The following is a 25592-nucleotide window of genomic DNA, read 5'->3' as shown; positions in this document are numbered from 1 at the left end:
TTTGAAATTGAAGGTATATGACAAAAAATCCTTTTACCGCAAATATTGAAGAGGCTGATACAACTTGCCACAAAGAACTGTTAGAAATTAGATATGATGAAGAAAGTAAACATAAATTCGACAGTGGTGAATATGAAAACCTGTGGCAAAATAAAAAAATGCTAGTCTTATATCCAAATATGTGGAAAATGGTATTCAGTTTATTGATACCTTTCCCTACCTCATATCTTGTGGAATCAAGTTTTAGTGCCGTTAATCACATTAGTACGAAAGAAAGAAACTGCCTGAATGTTTCCGAAACGGGAGACCTTCATTTGTTCCTCACAAAAATTGAACCAGATCTTCAATATTTAGTTTCCCAGCATCAGCCTCAGGGATCCCACTAATAATTCAATTAACTAATGTAATTTCTATGTATGCAAAGTATAAATAAAAAGATAGATTTAACTATAGTAAGTTGTTTTATAAAGATTTATTCTGCCAAACAGCGAAAATCTGACATAAAGTAATTATTATTATATGCTTTAATTTGCTGTAATTCTGCTTTATAAATTTTATAAAGTAAAGTTACTTCCCTACTTTATAAATCACCATTACTGTGGAACCAGTGGGCAGTTAGAAAATTTACTACTAACAGAGATACAAAAATGGGCAGTAGGTATAAAAAGGTTGACTACCCCTGATCTAGATGATGATTTTACAACTGTGTTAGGATAGGTAAGTGACTTAGGCTACAGTGTGTTTTGACTTAAACCAAAATTTGGGTTAGGTCACTATTCCTAGGAATGGAACTATGGACCTACTGTAATGCATATTATGGGAAGATTAACTCCCTTAACACGATAATGATTATCAACTAAAAACCTGTAGCAAACTTCCTCCTTAACAGAGAAATGTTAGATTTTCTTTAAGATTGGGAACAAGATAAGGATGCCTACTGTTTCCATTTGTACTCAACTCTCTATCCTAGCCAGTGCAGTAAGGAAGGAGGAAAGATTAAAGGGTTAAGGTTAGAAAAGGAGAGATAAAACTGTTACTAGTATAGAAAAAGTAATATGTTCTCATTTGAAAACTCTACAAACTACAGCTAAAGTATTATTCAAATTGATCAGAGAGTATAGCAATGTGGCTGAAACTACAATTAATATATCTATTTATTCATATGCCAGCTACTCCACTGATCTTAGTCTGTGGGGATGCCTGAAGGCAGTAAATTAGACAATCTTTCTTCTAGAAAAAAATTTGCATTGGCTTCTGTCTAGACACTACTGACTTCAGATGATCCCGTTGAGGTTATGGCCCAATCTGCTGGTTGAGCCCAAAGCTTAGTCTCCTACTTCTGGCACTGGATTTGGTATTTGCCTGCAGGGTGAGCCCAGGAACTTCTCACGGTGCTAACTTTGATTTACAGTCATTGGGGTTTCTTAGGGGATTTTTTTGTTATATTTTTGTCCTTCAAGATTTCCTTTATTCTTAATACAGAAAGGGTCTTATCCAAAATCTACATATATTATAAAGAAAGGCCATTTTGAGCATCAAGTCCAAAGTATGATTTTTAAAACTATTACATATAGAACAAATGATTAAAAGCAAAATCCCAAATGTTGACAGTGGTTGTTTTCCAATAATAAGTTATAAGTAGTCTGTTTTTCCTTCTGTAGTTTTCCATATCTTCTATTCATGATCTTATTTTTGTTTTTATAAAGAATAACAAACATTATACTTTATTTTTTTAAAGACATTATGCACAGGCCCTGGCCAGTTAGCTCAGTCAGTTAAGAGCATCATCCTGAAATAACAAGGTTGCGGGTTCAGTCCCTGGTCTGGGCACACATGGGAAGCAACCAAAGAATGAACAACAGAGTGCAACAACAAATGAATGCTTCCCTTCCTCCTCCCCTCTCTCTCACTTCCTCTCTCTGTCTATAAATTTTAAAAAAATAAGCCCTGGCTGGATAGGTTGATTGGATGGAGCATCGTCGGGGAGCACAGAGTTTGCTGGTTCAATTCCCCGTCAGAGCACAGACTGGAGCAACTTGATGTCCCTATCTCTCTCTCTCCCTGCCTCTCTCAAAAAATATATAGGAAGACAGGGAGGGAGGGAGGGAGGGAGGGAGGGAGGGAGGGAGGGAGGGAGGGAGGGAGGGAGGGAGGGAGGAAAAAAGTTATGCATGGCAACACATTTAAAAAAAACTATTTGTTTAATTATTATTGAAAAACAAAAGAATATGCCTGACCTTTGGTGGCACAGTGGATAAAGCGTCGACCTGAAACGCTGAGATCACTGGTTTGAATCCCTGGGCTTGCCCGGTCAAGGCACATACAGAACACTTCTACAAGTTGATGCTTCCCACTTCTCGCTCCTCTCTCTCTCTCTCTCTCTCTCTCTCTCTCCCCTCTCTATCCTCTCTCTAAAAATCAATCAATAAAATATATTTTAAAAATTTTAAAGAATATATTTATGAAGATTATATTGTACTTGCTTTTCAAACAGTATCTTAATTAATTCTCATGAAAACTCTGTAACTTAAGTATCATTATCCCTCATTTTGTAGAAGAGCAAAATGAGGCTCAGAAAGGTTAAAAAATAATTTGCCCAAGTGACAGAACTCGGATCTGATTTCAGAAATACTTATTCCAAGGCCAGTGTTTTTTCTACTGAATCATGCTGGCTCCCACTAGAGAGCCTTTTCACATTACCACCTGCTAGTTCTAATTAAGAGATAGTAATTAAACAATTCCCCACTCCTGACAACAATATTTAAGCTACGAGCATTTTAAAGAAATTAATACAAATAGCTTTTTATCTATTGGAAGACACTATAACTAAACACAAACTACGAGCTATTGCAAAGAGAAAAGACTGCAACATGACACTGTTATATTCAAAGCACGGTTAATTACAATTACCTATTAATGGAACATGAAGCATAAAACTGTTGTTCAATGACCAATTTACTCATAAAAGTGTTCAACTTAACTAGTAACCCAAGAAATACAAAGAGTAACCGTGACACAGTAATCAAATTTGGGGAAAATTAGGGGGGGAGATTTATTTTAAATAATAATAGCCAGGTTGGATAAACATGAAATTCTCATACATTTTAGAAGAGAATATAACTGGTAAAACTTTGCTGTAGGCCAACTGATAATGTTTACACTTTGGAACATATGTGGTTTTGACCTAGTAATTCTCATCTAGAAAATTATCCTGAGGAAATAATCACAGATATGTAAATAAAGATTTACGGTAGCTACAGGGTTGCTCATCTTTAATTACTTATAATAGCAAAAAAGAAACTGGAATGAATCTAAACCTACAATAATAAGAAAGTAGGTTAATAATTCTGAATAAATTTTTCTAAAAACAAAATCCCAGTTTCAATATTTATAGGCCAGGACACCCAGAGAAACTCCACTGAGATCTCACAATTTATCAAAAAAACAATTGGAATAATAAAAGTATCTATTTCACAGTGGTAATTTATGATGATATAAAATAACTCACACAGCAACTGCAGGACCAAGCGTGGCATATGTCTGCTGTCAGTCAGTTATATACATACATGGCAAAATCTGTCTCCCTCGGTCCATCACTAATGGTTGTGCAAGTTATGCAACCTCTTTACATCTCAGTATTTCCACTTACAAAATGAGAATAATTCCATAGAGTTTGTGTGAGGATTATATAAGATAATTGTTTATAAAGTGTCTAGCACACTGCCTGACAGACAGGAAGCTCTCAATAAATTTTCACTATTTTATTAGCAGTATTAGTATGTATATATAATAAATATATATTATTGTATAATAAATAATATACTAACTCTGAGTCACTTATTGTATTAGGTTTGACACCCAATACAGAGGCTATGTTATGTCATTTTGGTTTTCCTGGAATTAGTTGTTCCATTCCAGTGCATATAACTTCACTGGTGAAAATTCCATAAATTTTATAATCAAGCCTGACCAGGCAGTGGCACAGTAGATAGAGCATTGGCCTGGGACACTATAGACCCATGTTTGAAACCCCAAGGTTACCAGCTTGAGTGCAGGCTTATCTGGCTTGAGTGCGGGGTCACTGGCTCGAGAGTGGGATCATAGACATGACCCTATGGTCACTGGCTTGAGCCCAGATATCACTGGCTTGAAGCCCAAGGTCATTGGCTTGGTTGGAGCCCCCCAATTCAAGGCATGTATGAGAAAACAATCACTGAATAACTAAGGTACCTCAACTGTGAGTTGATGCTTCCCATCTTTCTCCCTTACTATATGTCCATCTCTCTCTCTCTCCCTCTCTCTCTCTTGCAAGCAGTAAAAAGAAAAAGGTTTTATAACTATAAACTAGAATCCTATTATATTTTATGGCTAACATTTTCAAAAGATATCATAGTCCTAAATCCGTTAATAAAATTTTCTAAATGACAACTATTTTATTGTAACCTTTTTCCTTCTAGAGACCTTTCCCACAAATAGATGGCAGGAAGAGCAACTCTTCCTAACCAAAGCTTCTTCACTCCAAACACGCACTTATACAAGAATCAGAGAGACCTAGACCCAGAACCTTTCAAAATCCAACAGACGTGTGGAGTTTCAAGGTCCAACGAGTATACAACATGTAAAAAAAAAAAAAAAGGAAGAAAGAAGAAGAAACAAGAAAAATAAACAAAACAAAGAAGAATACTGTTACTGAAAAAAAATCTCCACTTTGTTTTCAACTAGCAAGTAAAGCCTACCTTTACATTTTCAATACATGCGAATCCTACTTGGAACTAAAGTCCCAGAACCATGTTTCATTCTATCCCTATAAGCTTTTAGAGAATAAAAATTTCATATCTTGGGATTAGTCCCTCCTCAGGAGATAGGCATGAATCCCTGAAGGACTCACACCTAGAGGAAACACACCATTTTGCAAGGAATGTTTTCCTACCTTAACCGCTTCTCCGAGAGTTTGGTTTTTGTCAGCTTCCTCACTGGAATGCAGTTCGAGTCTGTAATTCAACTCCTGGAGCTGTTGAGCCTGTTCATTCAGTAGCACTTGTGCCTGCTGTTCCCGAAGTAATGCATTATTCAGTTCTTCACATGCACTTTCAAACTTCTCGTGGGTGATCAACTTCTGAAATAAAAAAAAATTATCAGCTAACTGCATTTTCTATCATTTAATCTTCAGAACTGTATTTGCTAACATAGAGAGTATGATAAAAAGGTTTGTAAATGTCTGATACATGACAAAAAATACAATTTGTTTTTCTTCATTTCATAAATCAAGATAAAAAAACATCATTCTGGTTTTTAAAGCACAAAAGCCATATTTCCAAAGTTATCATATTTCAGTTAAACAAAATCTTGGGAAACATATTTCAAATAAAATCACAATGCTCAGGTGAAATCTTGATACATGAGCACATTAAAGATTATGACTGTGGGCCTGGCCAGGCAGTGGCGCAGTGGATAGAGTGTCAGACTGACACATGGAGGACCTGGGTTCAAGACTCCCAGGTCAGCAGCTTGAGCGGGGGCTCACCAACTTGAGTGCAAGGTCGCTGGCTTGAGCGTGGGATCATAGACATGACCCCATGGTCACTGGCTTGAGCCCAAAGGACACTGGATTGAAGCTAGCTTGAGCAAGGAGTCACTCGCTCTGCTGTAGCCACCCGGTCAAGGCATATATGAACAGCTAAGGTGCCGCAATAAAGAACTGATGCTTCTCATCTCTCTCCCTTCCTGTCTGTCTGTCCCTATCTGTCCCTCTCTCTGCTCTGTTACAAAACAAAACAAATATATATATAATATATAATATATATAAATAATTGTGGAAATTAAAGCTTTAACAAGTTTCTATGCTTTTAACAGATTGCCAGAAGTCTGTTCAGCATATGCTACCCACCAGGTTTCCCTGGTCAAACCTCCCCTCCTTGAGAGTTCTCACCAGACTGCATCCCCTGCCTCCCACCACAACTCACACTATCATACCAGCTTCTATTTTCTTGACAGTTCTTGATAGTTGTTATCATCATCTAATTCACCTCATATAGTTGTTCACTTTTTAATCACCTGTCCACACCTGCCACCAACCACACTGCCCAGGGGCCTCATTCAGCTTCCACACCCAATACAGAAGGGTGCTTGGCACTCGGTAGGTGCTCAGCAGGTATTTGCTGAATTAAAAAGTATTCATATATAGACATCTGCACCATAGCATACAACACAGTTTTTACAATATCATGACTGTGTTGGAGAGCAGAGTACTGGAATACTAATGACAGTTCGAGACAAGGAACACTCCTTTAGGGATGTGGAATCCAGGGCAAAACCAATTGTATAATCTCCTGTTAAAAACATTTAAACAAATGAAAATGAATTACAACCAACAAGAGACGTCTTGATCTCGAAGTGCAAGGAACAAGGAGGTTTCACAACAGGTAATCTGAGAAATATATGTGGGAAACTAAAGGAAACCATTCAAATCACTTAATCTCAGTATATATATTTAAGATAGATAACTTCCTCATTGTTGAAAAGAATTTGAAGTGGATTAATATAATTAACCACAAATAAAAAGCAAATCAATATGTATTTTTTTAAAACCTGGCCTGTGCAAGAGACAGGAAAAAACCCTATTGATTCTAGGCATCTGAAATACGTAAATTATTACAGCTCAATGTGGACTTTACCTCTGAGTTTTCTGAGAAATGAGATAAAAATAGAAATGTGCTTAGTTATAGTCTCCTCTTGGGCTAAAAATAGCAAGCATTTGGTTCATGTACAAAAAAAAAACTTGCTGGAACTAAGTTTGAGGAGAAATTTATTACATGGGCCTTTCTATATTATAATATACAAGTATTCAGTTTTACTTTGGCACCAGGTATCTGGACTGCAACCTCCAAGAAACAACTGTCTTTTACAATTATTTGCCTCTCAAAGGTATATACAGTGTGTGCATAAAGACATGGTGCACTTTCGACCGGTCACAGGAAAGCAACAAAAGATGATAGAAATGTGAAATCTGCACCAAATAAAATGAAACCTCTCCCAGTTTCATACCTATTCAGTGCAGTTTGATGTGAGCTCACACACACAGATTTTTTAGGGCTCCTTAGGTAGCTATCCCATATAGCCTCTACAGACTTGTCACTGACTGATGGCCTACCAGAACGGGGTTTCTCCACCAAACTGCCGGTTTCCTTCAACTGCTTATCCCAACGAGTAATGTTATTCCTATGTGGTGGCACTTCGTTATAAACGCGCCAATATTCACGTAGCACTTCGGTCACAGATTCAAATTTAGTGAGCCACAGAACACACTGAACTTTCCTCTGTACTGTCCACATCTCGACTGGCATGGCTGTGGGCTGCTCCACTGTATACACACTGTTGCATCATCATCTGCACATGTGCACATGCTGCCACATCAACCTACAGAAACTGGGAGGGTTTTCCTTTTATTTGGTGCAGATTTCACATTTCTATTGTCTTTTGTTGCTTTCCTGTGACCGGTCAAAAGTGCACCATGACTTTATGGACAAACTGTATAATGCATTTCACAATACTGATTAAGTTTTTAAGGGGCAACAATATAGCATAAAAATCTATTCCTAATTATTAACCTAAATTAATAGTGATAGATACATGAATTTACCAGAACTCTCACTACCTTTTTGTTGTCCCACCTGGCTGCCTGACCTCACCCTTATTTACTGGATAGTCGCCCCTGAGGCAGAAGAGTTACAGGAAGCTGGTCAACCTGCCCCAAGAAGGAGCATTCCAGAAAGTTGAAATCCTAAAACCATAAAAGGGAACATACCAGAACTTTTGACTCAGTATCCCCTCAGGCTCTCCCAAGCCCTATAAAATTTGCCCCTTAGACTGTATGGGTGCCCTTCTCACCAGAGAAGTGCCCGGCATGGTTCCTTTCTTCCTTTCAATAAAGCCTGTTACTCTGGTCTTTTCAGACTCCCATGGATTCCAACATTTGGTGCTGAAACCCTGAACAGAGTACTAACTGCCTAGATGATCCCTCGTTGCCATCCAAACTTACAACCAGGGAAGCAATGGGCAGCGGCAGTTCATCCCGGGCTTACTCCCTGATTCTGTTTGGACGTGTAACCGTAGGTTGACTGGCCGGCGATCTGTCCCTGTCCTGAACCCCTGCCGAACCAGAAAAGGTAAGGAGTTTCTCCCTTCCCTCTCCTGGTTGGCTTTAACTTGACCCATAAATCCCTAATCCATCGCCAGACAGCTTTCTCTGGTCAGCCTCACATTTTGAGGGGTATGCCATTTTTCTGTCCCAGGGACAGCACATTCCAAAAGTCTAAGCACTTAGCCAAATCCCTCCACATTCTCTTTGAGCTCCTTCTTAGGTGGTGACGACCCCTAAGCAGGACAACTCCACATTCCCAGGAGAGCTTTCTCCTTTGAGATTGTGATTGGAGGCAGGGACGCTCTCTCTAGATCACTAATCTCCACAACGGGCTCTTCGGAGTCAAAGCTGTCTGACCAAACTCCATTGGGCTATCTTCTACTCATTTTCTTTTGCCATACTGCCTGGCCACAATATAAACTAGACAATGACTCCCATTGGCCTGAAACTGGGACCTTTCAACATACTGAGAAATCTAGATAATCTTTGCCACTGGACGGGAAAGACTTCTGAAATTCCTTAGTGCAGGCTTCCTTTTACTTTCGCTCCTGTCCTTAATCTCTGTGCCACTTGTTCTACACACAGGCTGTTTTTGGCCAGAGAAACCTCACCTAAAACCTCCACTCCTAATCCTTCCTTCTCCACGGACCCCAACTCTCTTCCCCTCCTGCCTGACCCCCGGGTGCGCCCCTCTCTCGGGACCCCTCTCTGGTCCCTCTGCAAATCTCTTTTGAACAAGTCTCTTCCCTCCAGGAGCCCCCTCCCTTGGCAAAATCCTGTTTCTCATTCACCTGCAAATACCATTCTCTCTCCTCCCCTGCTGGCCAGGGGTCCCTCCCTTCTCCACTGTGTTCTTAAACCCCTCCTCCCTACTTAGAGACGGGCGGCTCTGTCTCTTTTTCTTCTTTGACCCACCTTCCCCCTCCACAGAGACCGACTGTGCCTTCCACTACCCCTTGTCCTCTCCCCTCTCCTCAGAGCACTAAATCTTTTGACTCCTCTGACCACGTGGCACCACCACCAGCACTTTAATCTCCTCCTCTTCCTCCTGCGGATTCTGACCCTCCATCTTTTACAACCAGCTGCTCACACTGTCCATCTGTCTGCTTTCTCTCTTCCTCCCCTCTATGCTGACAACTCCCTGCCATCTCAAAAAGCTTAAAAAAGCAGAGTTGTCTATTGAGCTGTGTGAGTAATCTGTTCTGTCTCTTTGTTTGTTAGAAAATATCTCTAGTATAATTTGAATTGAAACAAGTAAAGCGCACTCATTCAAATTCCTTAATTCATAATTTGTATGTAAAATCTTTGTTTAATGTGTAACTGTGTCTGTTTCTAAGGCCTTAAACCAATAATTACCCACCTCTTAAACCAGGCTTACTCATCCCCATGGACTCTCCCTACAATACCCCCATCCTTCCTGTTCAAAAACCTTCAGGGACTTATAGCCTCATACAAACCTTATGTCTAATCAATGAGGCGGTAGTTCCCCTCCATCCAGTAGACCCTAATCTCTACAAGTTACTGTCACACATTCCCTCAAACACCACTCACTTCATGATCCTAGACCTCAAGAATACCTTCTTTACCATTCCTCTACACCCTGACTTTTACTTTCTGTTTGCTTTTTATGGACTGTCCCAGACACTAATGCAGCCCAGCAACTTACATGGACTGTCTTACCCCAGGGGTTCAAAAACAGCCCACACCTGTTTGGGCAGGCACTAGCTCAGGATTTAGCAGAAGGCAATCTTGAAACTAATAACCTACTCCTCTGCAGCTCCTCCCTGCCTGCCTCAAGGAGACATACCGCCATCCTTCTTAACTTCCTCGCAATAAAGGAATATCATGTCTTCTTCGATAAGGCTCAACTTCACTCTCAGTCTGTAGTCTATCTGGGCATCGCCTTAACCCCCACCACCTGAGGTCTCACCCTAAATCGAACTCAGACCCTCCACAGTCTCCAATCACCTACCACCACAGATCAAATCCTTTCTTTCCTTAATCTAATAGGCTTCTTTAGACACTGGATTCCCAATTTTGCTCTCTTAGTCAATCCCCTCAGTGAGATCTTCTGAGCATGGCTTTTAAGGTCTATAATGGCCAAGGAAGTAACAGAAAAGGCAAATAAGGCCCAAAAGAAGTCAGGAAATACCAGCTTTTGGCATATGCTCTTAAAGGCTCCAGTGTCCTAAAGGGCTTCATAGGATTCCATCAGGGCCCTGCTCCAGGGTGGAAAGAAAGGTCATTGAACTGAAGTCTGCCAGGCTTCTTGGCCCCACCGGTTTACATATCTTTGCTGTGGAAAAGGGACACGAGAAGGTAAGCTGCCCCCTTGCTCCATGGAGGGAGGGTTCAGTCTCTTCTATCCCTGCTCCAGCTCCCTGTGACCTGACCTTGCCCAGCATGCTGGGAATTGCCACTGAAGGCCCAAGGACATCGTTATCGAGCCTAAGGTATTTCTTCCAAGTAGCAGACAAACTAATCTCATTTCTTGTAAACACAAGGGCCATCTACTATGCCTTGCCTGAATATTTGAGTTTTATTTATCCCTCGGAGATCTCTACTGTGGGTATTGGCAGTCTGATTTTATTGCTTTATTTAATATATAGTATCTCCTTTATTCCTCTTGTCTCAATGCCCCATGTCTATTATAGGCTGGGACCTCCTGCTAATTCCAGCTAGAAGCAGTGGTCACTAGGACTTAAACTCTAGCTGTAAAGTGTAGAAATGTAACCACCCTTTCCCTAAGTACTTGCAGGATTTACAGGTTAGTCAGCAAACTGTTCAAAGACCGTCCAAGAGGCGCTTCCAGCATTACATCACCCAAGGATTGACTTTCACATGGACAGGTCCACACACCATAATCCTTACAACTCCCACTGCTGCTAAAATGGAAAAACGGCATGCCTTACTCCAACCACAAACCTGAAGCTGGTTGGCCTACGTATGGTGAATATATGAAAAAACTAAGGACTCTTTTAATCAGACTTTGGAAAAAGGGAAACTAGGGAAAGAAGAAAGTCAACTTAATTGTCACTAAAAGTTAAATATTTTTAAATCAAGAGTTCTGACTAGAAAGGAATTGTATGGTTTTGATAATAGAAGGTATAAGGTATGGAAATACTTTTGAAAGAAAAAGGAAAAAGCAAGTTGTTATAAAGGCCAGTTATTTCTGAATAAGAAAGTGCATGAAAGCTGAGGGTTTATGGAAGTTTTAGAAGGTTTGTGCAGGTTGTAGGAGGATTGTACCGAGAAAAAAGAATTTAAACAGTCAGAAAATTAGTTTTTAAATAATGTTTAATTAGTCACCCTAGCTAACAATCCTCTACTCTCTCCACTTATTGGGACGACTTTCCTCCACCCTGACCATCTGGAGCTCAGAAACAGAAAAACAAAACCAACCCCTTGTCCATCAATTCTCTATTCACCTCTCATCCTGTATCACCCAATCAGGGGCTTTCTACTTGTGTGGGACCAACACCTATATGTGTATCCTTACTAATTGGATAGAAACCTGTACCCTAATCTATCTCACCCCAAATATCAACCTAATCCCACCCCATGAGCCTCTTCCAGTTCCTAGTACACTATCCGTCAATCTAAGGACCAAACGAGCTGTACAGGTAATCCGTCTTCTTGTTACTTTAGGAATCTCTACAGAATTAGGTCTAGGGGAAGGGGGACTGGCCACTTCCCTGTCTTATTCCTACTCTCTCTCTCTGAAGCCTAGTGAATTCATAAACATGGAATCAGTGGTTTCACACCAACTGGGTGTCTTGACTATTGCCTTTCATTGGTCCACTCACTCTCTTTTTTATTTTTCTAACTTTTGAACCCTGCCTCTTACGTTTGTTCACTAGTTTCTTACAGAACCACATGCAGACCTTCGCCAATCAGAAAACTGGAAAAATCTACCTAACCCTACACACCAAACCTGAAACCTGCCCTCGCAAAACAGAAAAATCTGGAACCCTATAAATACACCCCTAATTCAAACAATGGTGGAAAAACCCCTTGTTCTCGATGCTAGCACCAATTATAGGACCAATCCTAATTTTGTGCCTAATTTTAATGCTTGCCTCTTTCATTATCAAGTTCCTGCAGGCTCGAATGAGGGAAATCTCCAGGATTACCTACAATCAAATGCTTTTACAACCCCTACTCCAACTGCCCCAGGGAGGGGTTCATGAAGGAGGCCCCAATAGGGATTACAGCAGGAAGTAGCTCCAGAAGATGGCCGGTCCGAGACAAACCTCCTTCCTGAACCTCATACCCGATTCTTCCCCTCACCTCTTTTTTCTTTCATCATACCACAGAGTTGAGAAATGATAGATACATGAATTTACCAGAACTCTCACTGCCCTTCTGTTGTCCCACCTGGCTGCCTGACCTCACCCTTATTTACTGGATAGTCGCCCCTGAGGCAGAAGAGTTACAGGAAGCTGGTCAACCTGCCCCAAGAAGGAGCATTCCAGAAAGTTGAAATCCTAAAACCATAAAAGGGAACATACCAGAACTTTTGACTTGGCATCCCCCTCAGGCTCTCCCAAGCCCTATAAAATTTGCCCCTTAGACTTTACGGGTGCCCTTCTCCCCAGAGAAGTGCCCGGCATGGTTCCTTTCTTCCTTTCAATAAAGCCTGTTACTCTGGTCTTTCCGGACTTCCATGGATTCCAACAAATACAAAGTAATGAGAATGATGACAAGGCACATAGAAGTCAACTAGTATAGGTACTAATATGTTACTGATACTTATATTTTAGGGAACTCATCTTTTTACTCCCTCTTAACAGCTGCCTCACTCTCCACATTGTCCCATTACAAATAAATCCTTCACTTTGAAAACCTCAACTATAAAACCACTCCTCAGTACTGGAACTCCTATTTCAACTTAAATCCCTCTATTCTCTAACGCAATAGCATTCTTCTGGGACTTAAGAATAATATATTTTGTGCTTCTACCATTTATTCGTTATGTTTTAGACTGTTGCTCCTTGCTATCGGAACATCCTGTCCTTTGCAATTACTTGACATCTATAAATAATCCAGATCCTTGCCATTTTTCAGGACTTCTTCCCTCTCCTACAGAATTTCTCCTTTACCAGAAAAACTTAACTAATTTCCGCCTCTTTCTTGTCCATCTATCTCTCTGGCTACTGCCTCATTCCACTCACTTCTCCAACTAAACAGGCTCAAACAAGTACAGCAATGCAGAATAAGAAAGAGAGGGTGTGTGGAAGCAACTGTAAGGAGCTAGCAAACTAAAATAAGATCATGGCAGTTAGTTGTTTAAGAACTGTCAGTAAATGAACATGGTATTCCAAAACAATGAAAGTACTGAATAGCTTTTAGCAGGCCGAATGTTTCCTTTTACAACTTGAGGTCAATCTAAACGAGCTACTATATCTTCCTCCCACACAGTCTGCCTGAAATCAGGGAAAGATGAATGGGCGCCAGCACATGGTCCAACTTTTTTAGAGGAAAATAGCAGCTCTGTCCCCAATCTATTATATTTTTAATAAAATAATCCTTTATTAACACAAGTGGGTATGATCATTAATCACTATAGGGAAATAGTTAAAAGTATGAGTTTTGGACCCTGATTAGCCAGGTTAAAAACCTGTCATTTCCACGTACTATCTGTGTGACTTTAGCAAGCCACTTAGCTACTCTGTGTCCCATATTCTTCATCTGTAAAATAAAGATAATAATAGTATTAAATTATTATCAATATGAGAGAAATAAATTAATCAATACCCTAATGTGATTTGGGGGAATGCCTGATATATATATGTCAATATGTCATTAAATATTAGAAATCATCACTCACTAACTTTGTGGATGAAAAAAGGGGCCACATACTAATCCTGACAAGCTCAGAGAAAGCCAGCATGGTGGGCCCACAAACTAAAGAGGGAAAGCAATCACATAGGATGGTCTAATCGTAAAAATTCTAAACTGAAAGCGGGTCATGACAGTACAATGTAGTCACATCCTACTCCTGTGGCTTCCCTTTATCTTAATTGAGCCTGTCTATTGTCCTTCCCCATCTAAGATAACATACCTTTGAACTGTCAGAGTAATCTTTTCCAGACCCCTTAGGGCACAACTGCCTGCACCAGAGCAGAAGACTTCAGAACCTTCACTGTCACCTTGTTCCCCACACACCATCTCTACGTGCTGCAAATGTTAATATTTAACTTTGGGTATATCCCATCCACACCAATGTAAAAGAAAAAAAAAAGTGTGCATCTCTCCATTTTACTTCTTATACAATCCCAGAGACTTCCTCACTTTCTTTCTCCTGCTCCTTTAATCTACCACCAATGGATTTCACATAACCCTCCTGTTAAGCCTCCTCCTTTGATTCAAATGTATAAAATAACCTGCAAAGACTATACTTTCAGGGATCATTTCTATAGTTTATTAAAATAAGCTGTAAAACTGCCATCCTCCAGAGCATTTTCTCAATCCATTGAGATTTTGCTTCCCAGCAATTGTCAATCAGTTTGGGTTTTCAAATAAAGTCATCAAGATTCTCTACAGGTTTGGATATTTCTTACATTGACAAATTTATACCTTACAATCGTATGTCAAATACAAAAAATACATATCTAATTCCCTCAATCATTATTGCTATTAATTCTATTTTTATTTCTACACTTCAGTGGAAGGATTTTCACTAAACATTCCCTGGAACATTCTTAGTTTTTGATGCAATCCAGTTATTCATTCAACCAAAGCCCTTGCAAGAAGATTCTGTCATCTTCCAGCAACTTTTCTTCAAACCCTTATAATCTCTCTAGATTCTAAAAATTGAGTCCTGACAATTCCCAAACTAGTCAAAGATAAGAGATCAACTTGTTTCCCTAATACTTAACTATGAACTAGGAAATCATATTGTGCAGAATACCTAGAATTCTTCATACATATTCAGGGAGCAGCATATAGAAACAATCTTCCAGTTTTCAGGAAATCCATTATTAGTTAAACCTAATTAGAACTGCCTATATTCTACATCTCAATGGCAGTGATGGCTGTCTCTTTCCATTTTGGCAGTCCATCCCGATATCCCAAATTTAGTCAAATCAAAAGGAGAAAGACACACACTCCAAAGGAATTGGCCTTTAAAAGTAAACATAACAGCTTATTATGATTCAAATATAATAGCAAAATATTTTTGGAAAAATTTAAATGTCTATGAATAGAGGAACAGTCAAATTTTGATACCCTATATCCCTGGTCAGCAAACTGTGGCTGGCGAGCCACATGCGGCTCTTTGGCCCCTTGAGTATGGCTCTTCCACAAAATACCACGTGCGGGCACTACCTCAATAAGGAATGTACCTACCTATATAGTATAAGTTTAAAAGATTTGGCTCTCAAAAGAAATTTCAATCGTTGTACTGTTGATATTTGGCTCTGTTGACTAATGAGTTTGTCAACCACTGCCCTATATGACAAAATATTAATTTATATAAAATTAAATTAATAATAAATGTCACAGGAGAATGTTTACAGTACTTTAAAAATATAGAAAAGTAATCTTTTAGGTCTATATTCCTATTTGCACATATACACAGAGAAAAATGTGGGTAACAAAACACATCCACATTTCAAATGTGATCAGTTCTGGGTGGTGAAATTAGAGGGATTTGAACTTTCTTCTTTATACTTTTTAGTATTTTTCATGACTATTATGTATTACCTTTATAATCAGGAAAAAAATGAAGCAGCTCATAAATTTTCCTTCTCTGAGCATAAAAGTAAGAAAATGAGGGAGAAAAAAACCTGTGTTGTCTTTAGACATTCATCACACAGGAAACTAGTACTTATCTCCAGTTAGAAGGCTAATTCATGATTACCTGACATATTGAATCTATAAGAACTCTTCGCTCTTTGAAAGTATACCTATTTGAAATAATATTTAACATTAGCAATTTATATTATAAGATTAAAAACTGAACTACTATCTGTTGCTGTCTGTTACATCAAATGTGAAAACTGTACTCACAAATTATCCAAAAAATACATTTGATTGATACATTTAAACTGAAGTTAAACTTGCAAAATTTAGGTTTTCCAAAGAAAGGGGTACACAGTACACAAAGTAGTTTGATGCTAGATTTAGTAAACAAATTTTATATAGATCTCTAAATTAGCTATCATCGGTTGAATTCAGTTTTGAAGTTTCAGAGTAGTAGTTTAACTCCATAGTCCTATATTCCTATAACCACATTAAGAACATGAGTGTTAATGAGTAACTCAACTGCAAATAGAATATGTAGATGTCTGCATTTTCTATTGCCTCACATGTTCACCCATTTCAGTCTTGATCTAATGGTATTTGGCATCTAGCTTTTCTTTTCTGCTATCTTCTGCTTTCTTAAATACATATAAACCCTTGATGGAGGTTAGACAAAATAAACATTTCTTTAGAAAAGCAACTTGATTTCATACTAAATAATCTAATTTACTCAAAATGGTCAGTAAATATAAAAGAAAGAGAAAAAATTCCACCTCCCACTCCAAACGTCAGACTCCTACTTAGGGACATTTTATTTTATTACACATTTGGGTCTTATTTGCTCTAGCAGTTCAGCTATTCTAATTTAATCTTTTTCTATACTTTCAGTCAGAGTATAAATTTTAACAGGATTAAGAGTTCTGCTGACAGAGAATCAGTGTATCTTTAAGCATCTGGTATGTCTTTTTTTTTAATTGGGATATAATTGACATATACCATCCTGTAGTTTAAGGTGCACAATGTGTTAATTTGATAAATCTATATATTGCCATATGACTACCACTGCGGCATTAGCTAACACCTCTATCATGTCGCATAATTAATACTGCCTTTTTTTTATGGTGAGAACATTTAAGATGTAGTCTACTACCAACTTTGAAGTACATAATAAATGTTGAGGCATTTTAGAAGGGAAGTGATCTGAGAAAATGAAATCTTCTTAATGAGACTTTAAATTATTTAAAAAACAAACAATGAAAAAGTTAAAGAAAACAAATATATATATACACATATATGTATATAAATCAGAAGAGAGATCAGCAAAGCCATAGTTCTTTAAAACATATAGACTTACAGAGTGCTTAAATTCATTCAATTGCATTTGGAGACCCTTGGCTTTGTCAAGCTCCTTTTTCATTTCATTCGCAGTTCGTTTGAATTCTGTGACCTCTAAGCGCAGAGAGCGGCGTTCCACCTCCGCTGCATGCAGTCTTTGTGTAAATCCAAGTATTTGCTTCTGCAATGATGCTGTGCTTTTCTGTTGTCAAACAAGAGGAATTTTATAAGAAGTAACCACAGGTTTACTAATAAATCAATAGCAATGACCATTTATACTAAGGTCAACGCAACAGGTTATACAGAGAACAATACCAGCTACTACATAAACTTATAGGTGAAAACTCTATTTTTTATGTGACCAATAATTTGGCTTATATGAAATGAACAATGGAAGAAATAATCTAGACGGCCAGAAAACAGGAACTGGCGATTGTTAATGTCTCACACAGATCTGTTATAGTACACTTAGAGAGCAGTCAACTCAGAATTCATTTTTATTTTTGGACACTTATTTGGAAGTGTGTTTATTTATTGCATGAAAAAATCACATGAAATCTAAAGGAAATCTACATACATTCATGTACAACTAATTTAAACGACAAATAAGTCTGATTCAGAATTAAATTCATAAGTCCTAAAGCTCATATTTAATAAAATTTCATACATACCAAAATGGGCACATGGCCCCGAAGTCCATATTTCAAGGCCAGGGTGTTTACTTTATGAAGCCCGCGGGCCAGCCTCTGAACCAGAGAATCTTTTTCTGCATATGTAATACTCCTGCTGCTACTGTACAAAGGCAAACTCTCCATTGCCAAACTAATTTTATCCATGAGTTTTGCAAAAGAATTCTTGGCTGCACTTATAAGTAAATGTCCACAAATTCTGGAATTTGGATCTTCGAAACAAAAAGACAAAAAAATGTAAATTGTCTTTTTTTTCCACAGTATTTTTAATTACAACACAATACAATTTTCTCAGTTATGTAATTGCCATTTACTTGTAGAGATTCATTCAGAAAGTCCACTCCCACGTTAATTTTCACTGTGAAAAAGAACATACACAGAGAGCAGGCTGTCGGGCGGGAGGGGTGACTAGGCAAGGGAGGCGGAGGAAGAGAGTGGAAAAGGACAAAGAAAACTTCAGGGGCAGGGACAACAGTGCAGTGATGGCTGGGGGGTCGGAGGTGGAGGACGACCTCCGGGGAACAAACAGTGATGCCTGAAGACTTGACTTGGGGGAGGTGAACACACAATTTGGTGTACAGAGATGTGTTGTAGAATTGGGCACCTGAAATCTACAAAATTATGTAAACCACTGTCACCCCAAAAAAATTCAATTAAAAAAAAATAAAGGCAGAAAATGTCTTGCCTATGAAACAATGTATCTAAGGAAAAGCTGCATGTAGTTACAGTATGTCATTCACACAGACCACTATAATACTAAAAACTTATTATCACTCCTTTCTTTTAAAAAAAAAATAATATAAATCTATTTTCAATTTTCAGCTACTGAAGCTTGTTACCTTAATGTCATAATATTTATATTCTCAGACAAGAAAATATAATTTGCCTTATTCAAAGCCAATTAAAATGTTACAGCTACAATTACTTATTTCCCCACAGGATTTTGGTAATCATCCTTCTCACATAATGGACTTAAGGTCCCGGCATATCCAACATGGCCTGTTTACTGCTAGATTCATCAGGTCTGTAATTAATAATTGTGTTTAATGTTGATAAATAAAATTGTCAGTGCTCTTTCTACTAATTAGTATTCCTGATAATGGTTAATAGGTCTATTTATGCTTTAATAAAGTCATGTAATTTAGTTTTCCCTCTGCTAGGCAGGTCTTAATCTGTCATTACTTGTCTTATGATACTATCCATGTAAAATGACAAGCAAGAGATTATTTAAATTCAGTAATATACCATTCCATATTTCAAGAGCCTCTGATTTTGGAGTTAATTTAAATCTTCTGTTTACATCAAAAGCACAAAACAGTATATTTGGTCTGTTTTAGCCAATAAAAAAGATAATTATAATTTTAAGTGCAACACTGAGAAGGTGATCAATCAATGTCTTCTATCATAGATAATCATTTCACTGAAGCTCTATGTTCAAAAATTTAAGCCTTGTTTTATTTCTTTTATTCCTCAAATGTATAAAAGAAGTTTTAAATGTATGCAACAATCAGAATTTGAAAATTATATTGCTTAGAACTTATTTATAAAATAAAAATTATTAATTTAATAAAAGTATATCTTCCATGTAGAATGTATTTCTATCAGTTCTGCTGCACTGACTTCCAAGAATACAAGGTAATATAAATTTAATTTTGAGATAATAACATACTTTCTGAGAATAAACATACTTTCTGAGAATCCCATGGACAAAAACAGATGAGGTATAATTAAAATACATAGCTCCTTTGTTAACAAATTCCTTAAATAAATCATGAATAATAAAGAATTTAGGACCTCTATATGCCAATCAATACATAATGCAGAACACTGAGTGAAGAGAATTATATACTAAACTACATTGCACATTTAATACGTCACTATTGAAAAAATGAACAGTGAAATATACTTTACCTATAACATTCAACATAATACAAAATACAATTAAACATAGAATATTCCAGTAACTAATGTAAGTACTTCCTGTTTCTCCAACTGGCTTGCAGTTCCTTAACTGTGTCTTTCTTCAACTTAGGAAACTCTTTCTGTCTTTACTGTGCCAGCCTGCCATATATTCTTATGTGATTGTTACATTAGTTATATTTCTTTTTTACTTCCATAGCAGCTACACAAATGCTGAATATACAAGTGCATTCAATAATACCAAGAAAAAGTATGTTAAAAGTTACTTTTCCTAAAGATAAAACTTTATGGTTTTAGGAAATTTTGAGGAATTAAAAATAATTAAATTTTCACAAAAAGCCTTCAGAAGCAAAAGTTAATTACAATCAAATTTTAATGAAATGCTCTTCAATTACACAGAAATGTGTTTGGGTAGACACCAACTATACACTATAAAAGGTAAAATTAAGTGACAATATAATTCTATATCATGTTCCTCTGAATTTTTAAGAAGTGAGAAAGAGCATTATACTCTTAAGTTCCTGACTGCTGAATCTTCATACAGAATAAATACTAAATAATCTATACTTCGATGAGTAACAAGTGTTTTCACAATATACTTCACTTTATATAGTATAAAGTACAATTAGATTAATATTAAATGAAATAAAAAATCCTCTAGTGATATAATTATAGAATTATTTCAATAATGATGCAGAAATAAGAGGAAAAAATAAAGTCATTAAAGTTTTTCATGTCTAAATTTATCTAGACCATTTAAATGTTAGACTGGTTACATTTAACAAATTCTTACTTATGTTAAGTACATTTGTTAATTGCTTTCCCTATTTAATAGCATATGTCTTTCAAGAAAGAGAACCCTATGTTCTGTCATTCCTTTTCCCAATACAAGGGGTAATATTATGCATCTAAGCTTAAAACTTCAAAACAAATTCCTAAAGAAGCATTTCAACCAGTAGATCTAAACCTGTGGGCTACAGTTGTCATTGCAGGGGAGAAAAGAGGCTGAAAAGTGATTTTGACCACTTTTAACTGCAACAATTATTGCCATTTTGACCTTTATTTAGCCCTGAAAATATATAAACAGCATGAATAATATATGCTCATGATAGTGTGAGCAATAAAATCAAAAGTCCATTACAACATTACAGAAGTCAGATACTACTAAAAATACAACTCTCAGGTGGAGAGAGCAGTCTACAATGTTTTCTTATTAAAATGGAGTCCTCTCGGCTGACCAAGTGGTTGCACAGCGGGTAGAGCATCAACCTGGGACACTGATCAAAACCCCAAAGTTGCTAGCTTAAGCACGGCTCACCCAGCTCAAGCATGGGCTCACTGGCTTGAGTGCGGGGTCACCAGCTTGAACATGGGATCACAGACATGACCCCATGGTCACTGGCTTAAGCCCAAAGGTCACTACTGGCTTGAAGGCCACGGTCATTGACTTGAGCAAGGGATCACTGGCTCAGCTGGAGCTGCCTGGCCAGGCACATATGAGAAAGCAATCAATAAACAACTGAAGTGCTGCAACTACAAATTGATGGTTCTCATCACTTTCCCTTCCTGTTTGCCTAAAGCTTCTATGGTTCACTTGATATGGTAGAAGAAGTAGTCTTCTCTAAAATACCAGAATTCCCAAAGGCTTTTTTTTTTCCTAACCCTAACCTTAACCCTAGCCCCCACAGGCTTTTAAATTCAAAATCCATTGTGGTAAGTTTTTTGTCCTAAAGTCAGTGAGTTCATCCTTGGCTTAAGTCAACATATTCAATACAATTTACATCAGAAAGAAAAAGGATTGTGAATCCATGGTTCAAATTTGATGCTATGCTATGACATTGGAATTTTACATAGTCATGAATAAATTCTCCATTCAAAAATCATTCTCAAAAATTATGATAGGCAAATAAATTTTAATTTAGAAAACCAAAATACTGTTCACTGTAAAATTTTTTAAACTTTTCTATATGCTTAAAAATTCTCATAATTAAATGTGTAAAAAATGTGAAATAAATGTAAAAGTGATAATGAAAAAGAAAATCACAAAATAAAATTCAGTAAGTTAAATGTAGCTCCCCAAAATAGACACTAGTACCTTAAGCACTAGAAATGGTACATAGCTTCTATTGTTTCAATCTCATTATGAGTGAAGTTATGTAAATAACAAAATCCTCTAAGTTACTTCTTCTCAAGCTTTACTGTGCATATAAATCATCAGAGGATCTTGTTAAAAAGTAGATCCTGATTGATTCACTCTGGAGTAGAGTCAGACAGTATGCATTTCTAACACATTCCCAGTTAATGCTGATACTGCCGGTCCACAGACCACACTGGGAGTAGCAAAGTTCTTTTTATTATTTGTTGGGATTCAATAAAGCCTTACAGCTTATAAATATACCAATAACTACTTATTAATACAAATACCTTTACTTACTGCTTTCAGAACTTCCTAAGAGTAAAACCTCAATGTTAATGCTGAATACAACCTAGATTTCTGAGTTTTGCCTGAAAGAGTTGTGATGACCTCTAGGAGGTTAGCTCAAAGTATACAACGAAAAAAGTTCTGAGTAGTAATAGCAGGGGTATGTGTATTTGGGTCATTTATCTCCATGATAATTAAGATTCAATTATAATTTAAATGTTAAATGTGTAACAAAATGCATTAACATTCTACTCATATCCATATGCTTCTATATTTGTTCAGAGATATTTCAAAGCAAATCAGCACATTTGATTCTATCTTGAGAAATTTTGTCTGGACCAATCATTTGAAAATATTCCGATACTTAAAGAGTTCTTTAGTCCATTCCCATAATGATTGATATCCCAGCCCTTCAGTGGAAGTAACACTCTCCCCTGTTTGAGGTAAATGATCTCTTGCAGGCACACCATTTGGATACCTGAAAAAGGTAATTTATCTCAAGTGGGCAAACTCCTTAATGAAAGCAAGAAAGTTGCCACCTGTCCAGCATTTACAGAGGCAACACAGATACTGGGGCCTTGGCCTGCTGTCTATAAATATATCGCTAAAGTTGAAGGTTCCAGGGGTAAACCACCTCTAGCACTTTCCAAGCAGTGAACTTACCAGTACGCTACCATATTGAGCTCCTACTTTCACGATAAAAGGTTTAAAGTAATATACCAGTATTACTTTAAAGTGTGAGAAATCAGTACAAACACACAAAAGAGATAAAAACAACAAACATTTATTGGACAATTACATAGAAAATAGACTTAGCTAAGCATTTTAGGAGTATTACATTTACTCCTAATAACCCTATGAGATGGGAACTTTTTAAAAGCAAATTTACATATGAAGATACTGAAGATTATTTCTTAAAAAGCCTGTCCCAAGATTTTACTATTCCAATTTTCACTTCATTGAAAGAATTAAGATACTGCTCATAATGTTAGATGTTTCAAGAGATATGAATTGATTACAAATCAAAGCTGAACAGATATTCCTGATACTAGTATGATGAAAATACCCTATTGAGAATCAAAAAAATATTGAAATGAGCAACTAATAAATATTACCCAGATATTAAAAATTACTTTCTAGAAGGATATTAACAGAAATAGAAAAAAATCCTCAAAAATATGACTAGTTTTATACTAAAGCTATGATAATATATCATAAGCAAAGCACAGCATCACTTCTGGGATATTCATTCATGCCTAAAATGCATAAGTTGAATCTCATCACGAGGAAACATCAAACAAATGAAAACTGAGGGATACTCTACAAATAACTGGCCTATAATCTTCAAGGTCATGATGGTCATGGAAAAAAACGAGGAACTCTTTCACACAGAGGAAACACTAAGGAAACATGACTAAAAGCAACACAATTCTAACCAGATGCTTTTTCTATTAAAGACAAGGTTGGGACAGCTAGCAAAAATAAAATGGGGTCTGAACGGTAGTAGGGTATTCATGCTGGTTTCTTGATGCTAATTGCACTTTGGTTATGTACAAGACTGTTTTTGAAATGCACGCTAAAATATGAGGAAGTAATGGAGCAACATGCTTTCAAATCCTTCAGCAAAAAAAATATTCTCTGTAGTATACTTGCAACTTTTCTTTAAGTTTAAGGTTGTTTCAAAATAATTTTTAAATGAAATCTAAAAGGGCATATAGTCTATGATATCATTTATAACATTTTTTAAGTCTGTTAGTGGATGGATGGTGGGTGACAGGACGGATGGGAGGGACGAAGGTAGGGTGCGTACATGGAGAGAGATAAAAGAATAAAATAGACTGGAAGAATTTATACCGATAACAGTAACTCTTCCTATATGATGGGAAACTATTTTTGTTTTTGTTATTGTTGTTCTCTTTTTCTTTTTCAAGTTTTCTGAATTGACAAGTTTTCTTTAGTAACTGAGGCAGTAGCTGTGGAAGTAATTTGTTTTTTACAATCTGAATTCTCTCAATCACAGACACTGTTGATTAGCTGATCCAACCGATCCACACAGTCTCTCTTCTCTTTTGCCAACTTCCATCTCACCAGCTAGAGATAACCGTGTGATCCAGTTCAGGTCAATGAAACAACAGCAGAAACCTGATGGGCTTTTGGGAAAGCTTTTGCCTTTCTGCTGTGAAAGGATATATTCAGCAGACATGAGTTCACATTTTTAACAGATTTATTGAAATATAATTCACACAAAATACAATTCACCCACTTAAAATCAATACCTTTTAACATATTCAAGGAATTTGTAATCACCATCAAAAAATAATTTTATAACATTTTAGTCACCCGAAAAGAAAATACCATATCCATGAACAGTCATTTCTTGTAACCGTAACAACTCACCCAACCGCTGGCAACCACTAATCAACTTTCTGTCTCTAGATTTGCCTCATCTGAGCATTTCAAGTGCAGGTGTACCTTGGAGATGTTGCGGGTTATGACCCAGACCACCACAATAAAATGAAAAACACAATAAAGTGGGTACAAATGTTTTGGTTTTCTAGTCTAGTACATATAAAAGTTATGTTCACACTATGTTGTAGTCTATCAAGTGTGTAACAGAATTATGTCCAGAAAAAAAATGTACACACTTTAATTTTAAAATACCTTATTGCTAAAAATGCTAACCATCCTTGAGCCTTCCATGAGTCATAATCTTTTGCTGGTGGAGAGTCTTGCCTCGGAGTTCATGGCTGCTGACTGAACAGGTTGGTGGTTGCTGAAGGATGGGGGTGGCTATGGCAATTTTTTAAAATAAGGCATCAGTGAAGTGTGCTGCATGGATTGACTCCCTTCACTAACAATTTCTCTGTACCATGCGATGCTGTTTGATAGCATTTACCCCCAGTAGACCTTTCAAAATTGGAGTCAATCCTCTCAAACACTGCTTGTGCTTTATCAACTAAATTTATGAAACATTCGAAGTCCTTTATTGTCATTCCAACGATCTTCATGGCATCTTCACCAGGATTAGATTCTATCTCAAGAAATCCCTTTCTTGCCTGACCAGGCATGGTGGATAGAGCATCAACCTGGGACACTGAGAACCCAGGTTCGAAACCCCACATGGTCATCAGCTTGAGAATGGGCTCACTAGCTTGAGTATGGGGTTGCTGGCTTGAGTATGGGGTTGCTGGCTTGAGAGTGGGATCATAGACATGATGACCCCATGCTTGCTGGCTTGAGCCCAAAGGTTGCTGGCTTGAAGCCCAAGATTGCTGGATTGAGCAAGGGGTCACTGGCTTGGCTAGAGCACCCCAGTCAAGGCACATATAAAAAGCAATCA

General features: G+C 37.4%; 1 protein-coding gene across 1 annotated transcript in view; it reads right to left on the bottom strand.

Moving 5' to 3' along the window:
• The window catches only part of CCDC171 (coiled-coil domain containing 171), a 395587-nt gene that overhangs the window by 188041 nt on the left and 181954 nt on the right, over positions 1 to 25592 (bottom strand). The window contains exons 19-21 of the mRNA XM_066368208.1: positions 17893 to 18122; positions 17241 to 17423; positions 4931 to 5116 (exon numbers count right to left, since the gene is read on the bottom strand). Of these exons, the coding sequence (XP_066224305.1) occupies positions 4931 to 5116; positions 17241 to 17423; positions 17893 to 18122 (599 nt within the window). The remainder of the gene's footprint in view (positions 1 to 4930; positions 5117 to 17240; positions 17424 to 17892; positions 18123 to 25592) is intronic.

This window comes from Saccopteryx leptura, chromosome 2 (genome assembly GCF_036850995.1).
Source record: "Saccopteryx leptura isolate mSacLep1 chromosome 2, mSacLep1_pri_phased_curated, whole genome shotgun sequence".
Lineage (NCBI taxonomy): Eukaryota > Metazoa > Chordata > Mammalia > Chiroptera > Emballonuridae > Saccopteryx > Saccopteryx leptura.
The sequence above is the reverse complement of the archived record's forward strand: the minus strand, read 5'-3'. Positions and strand labels throughout refer to the sequence as shown.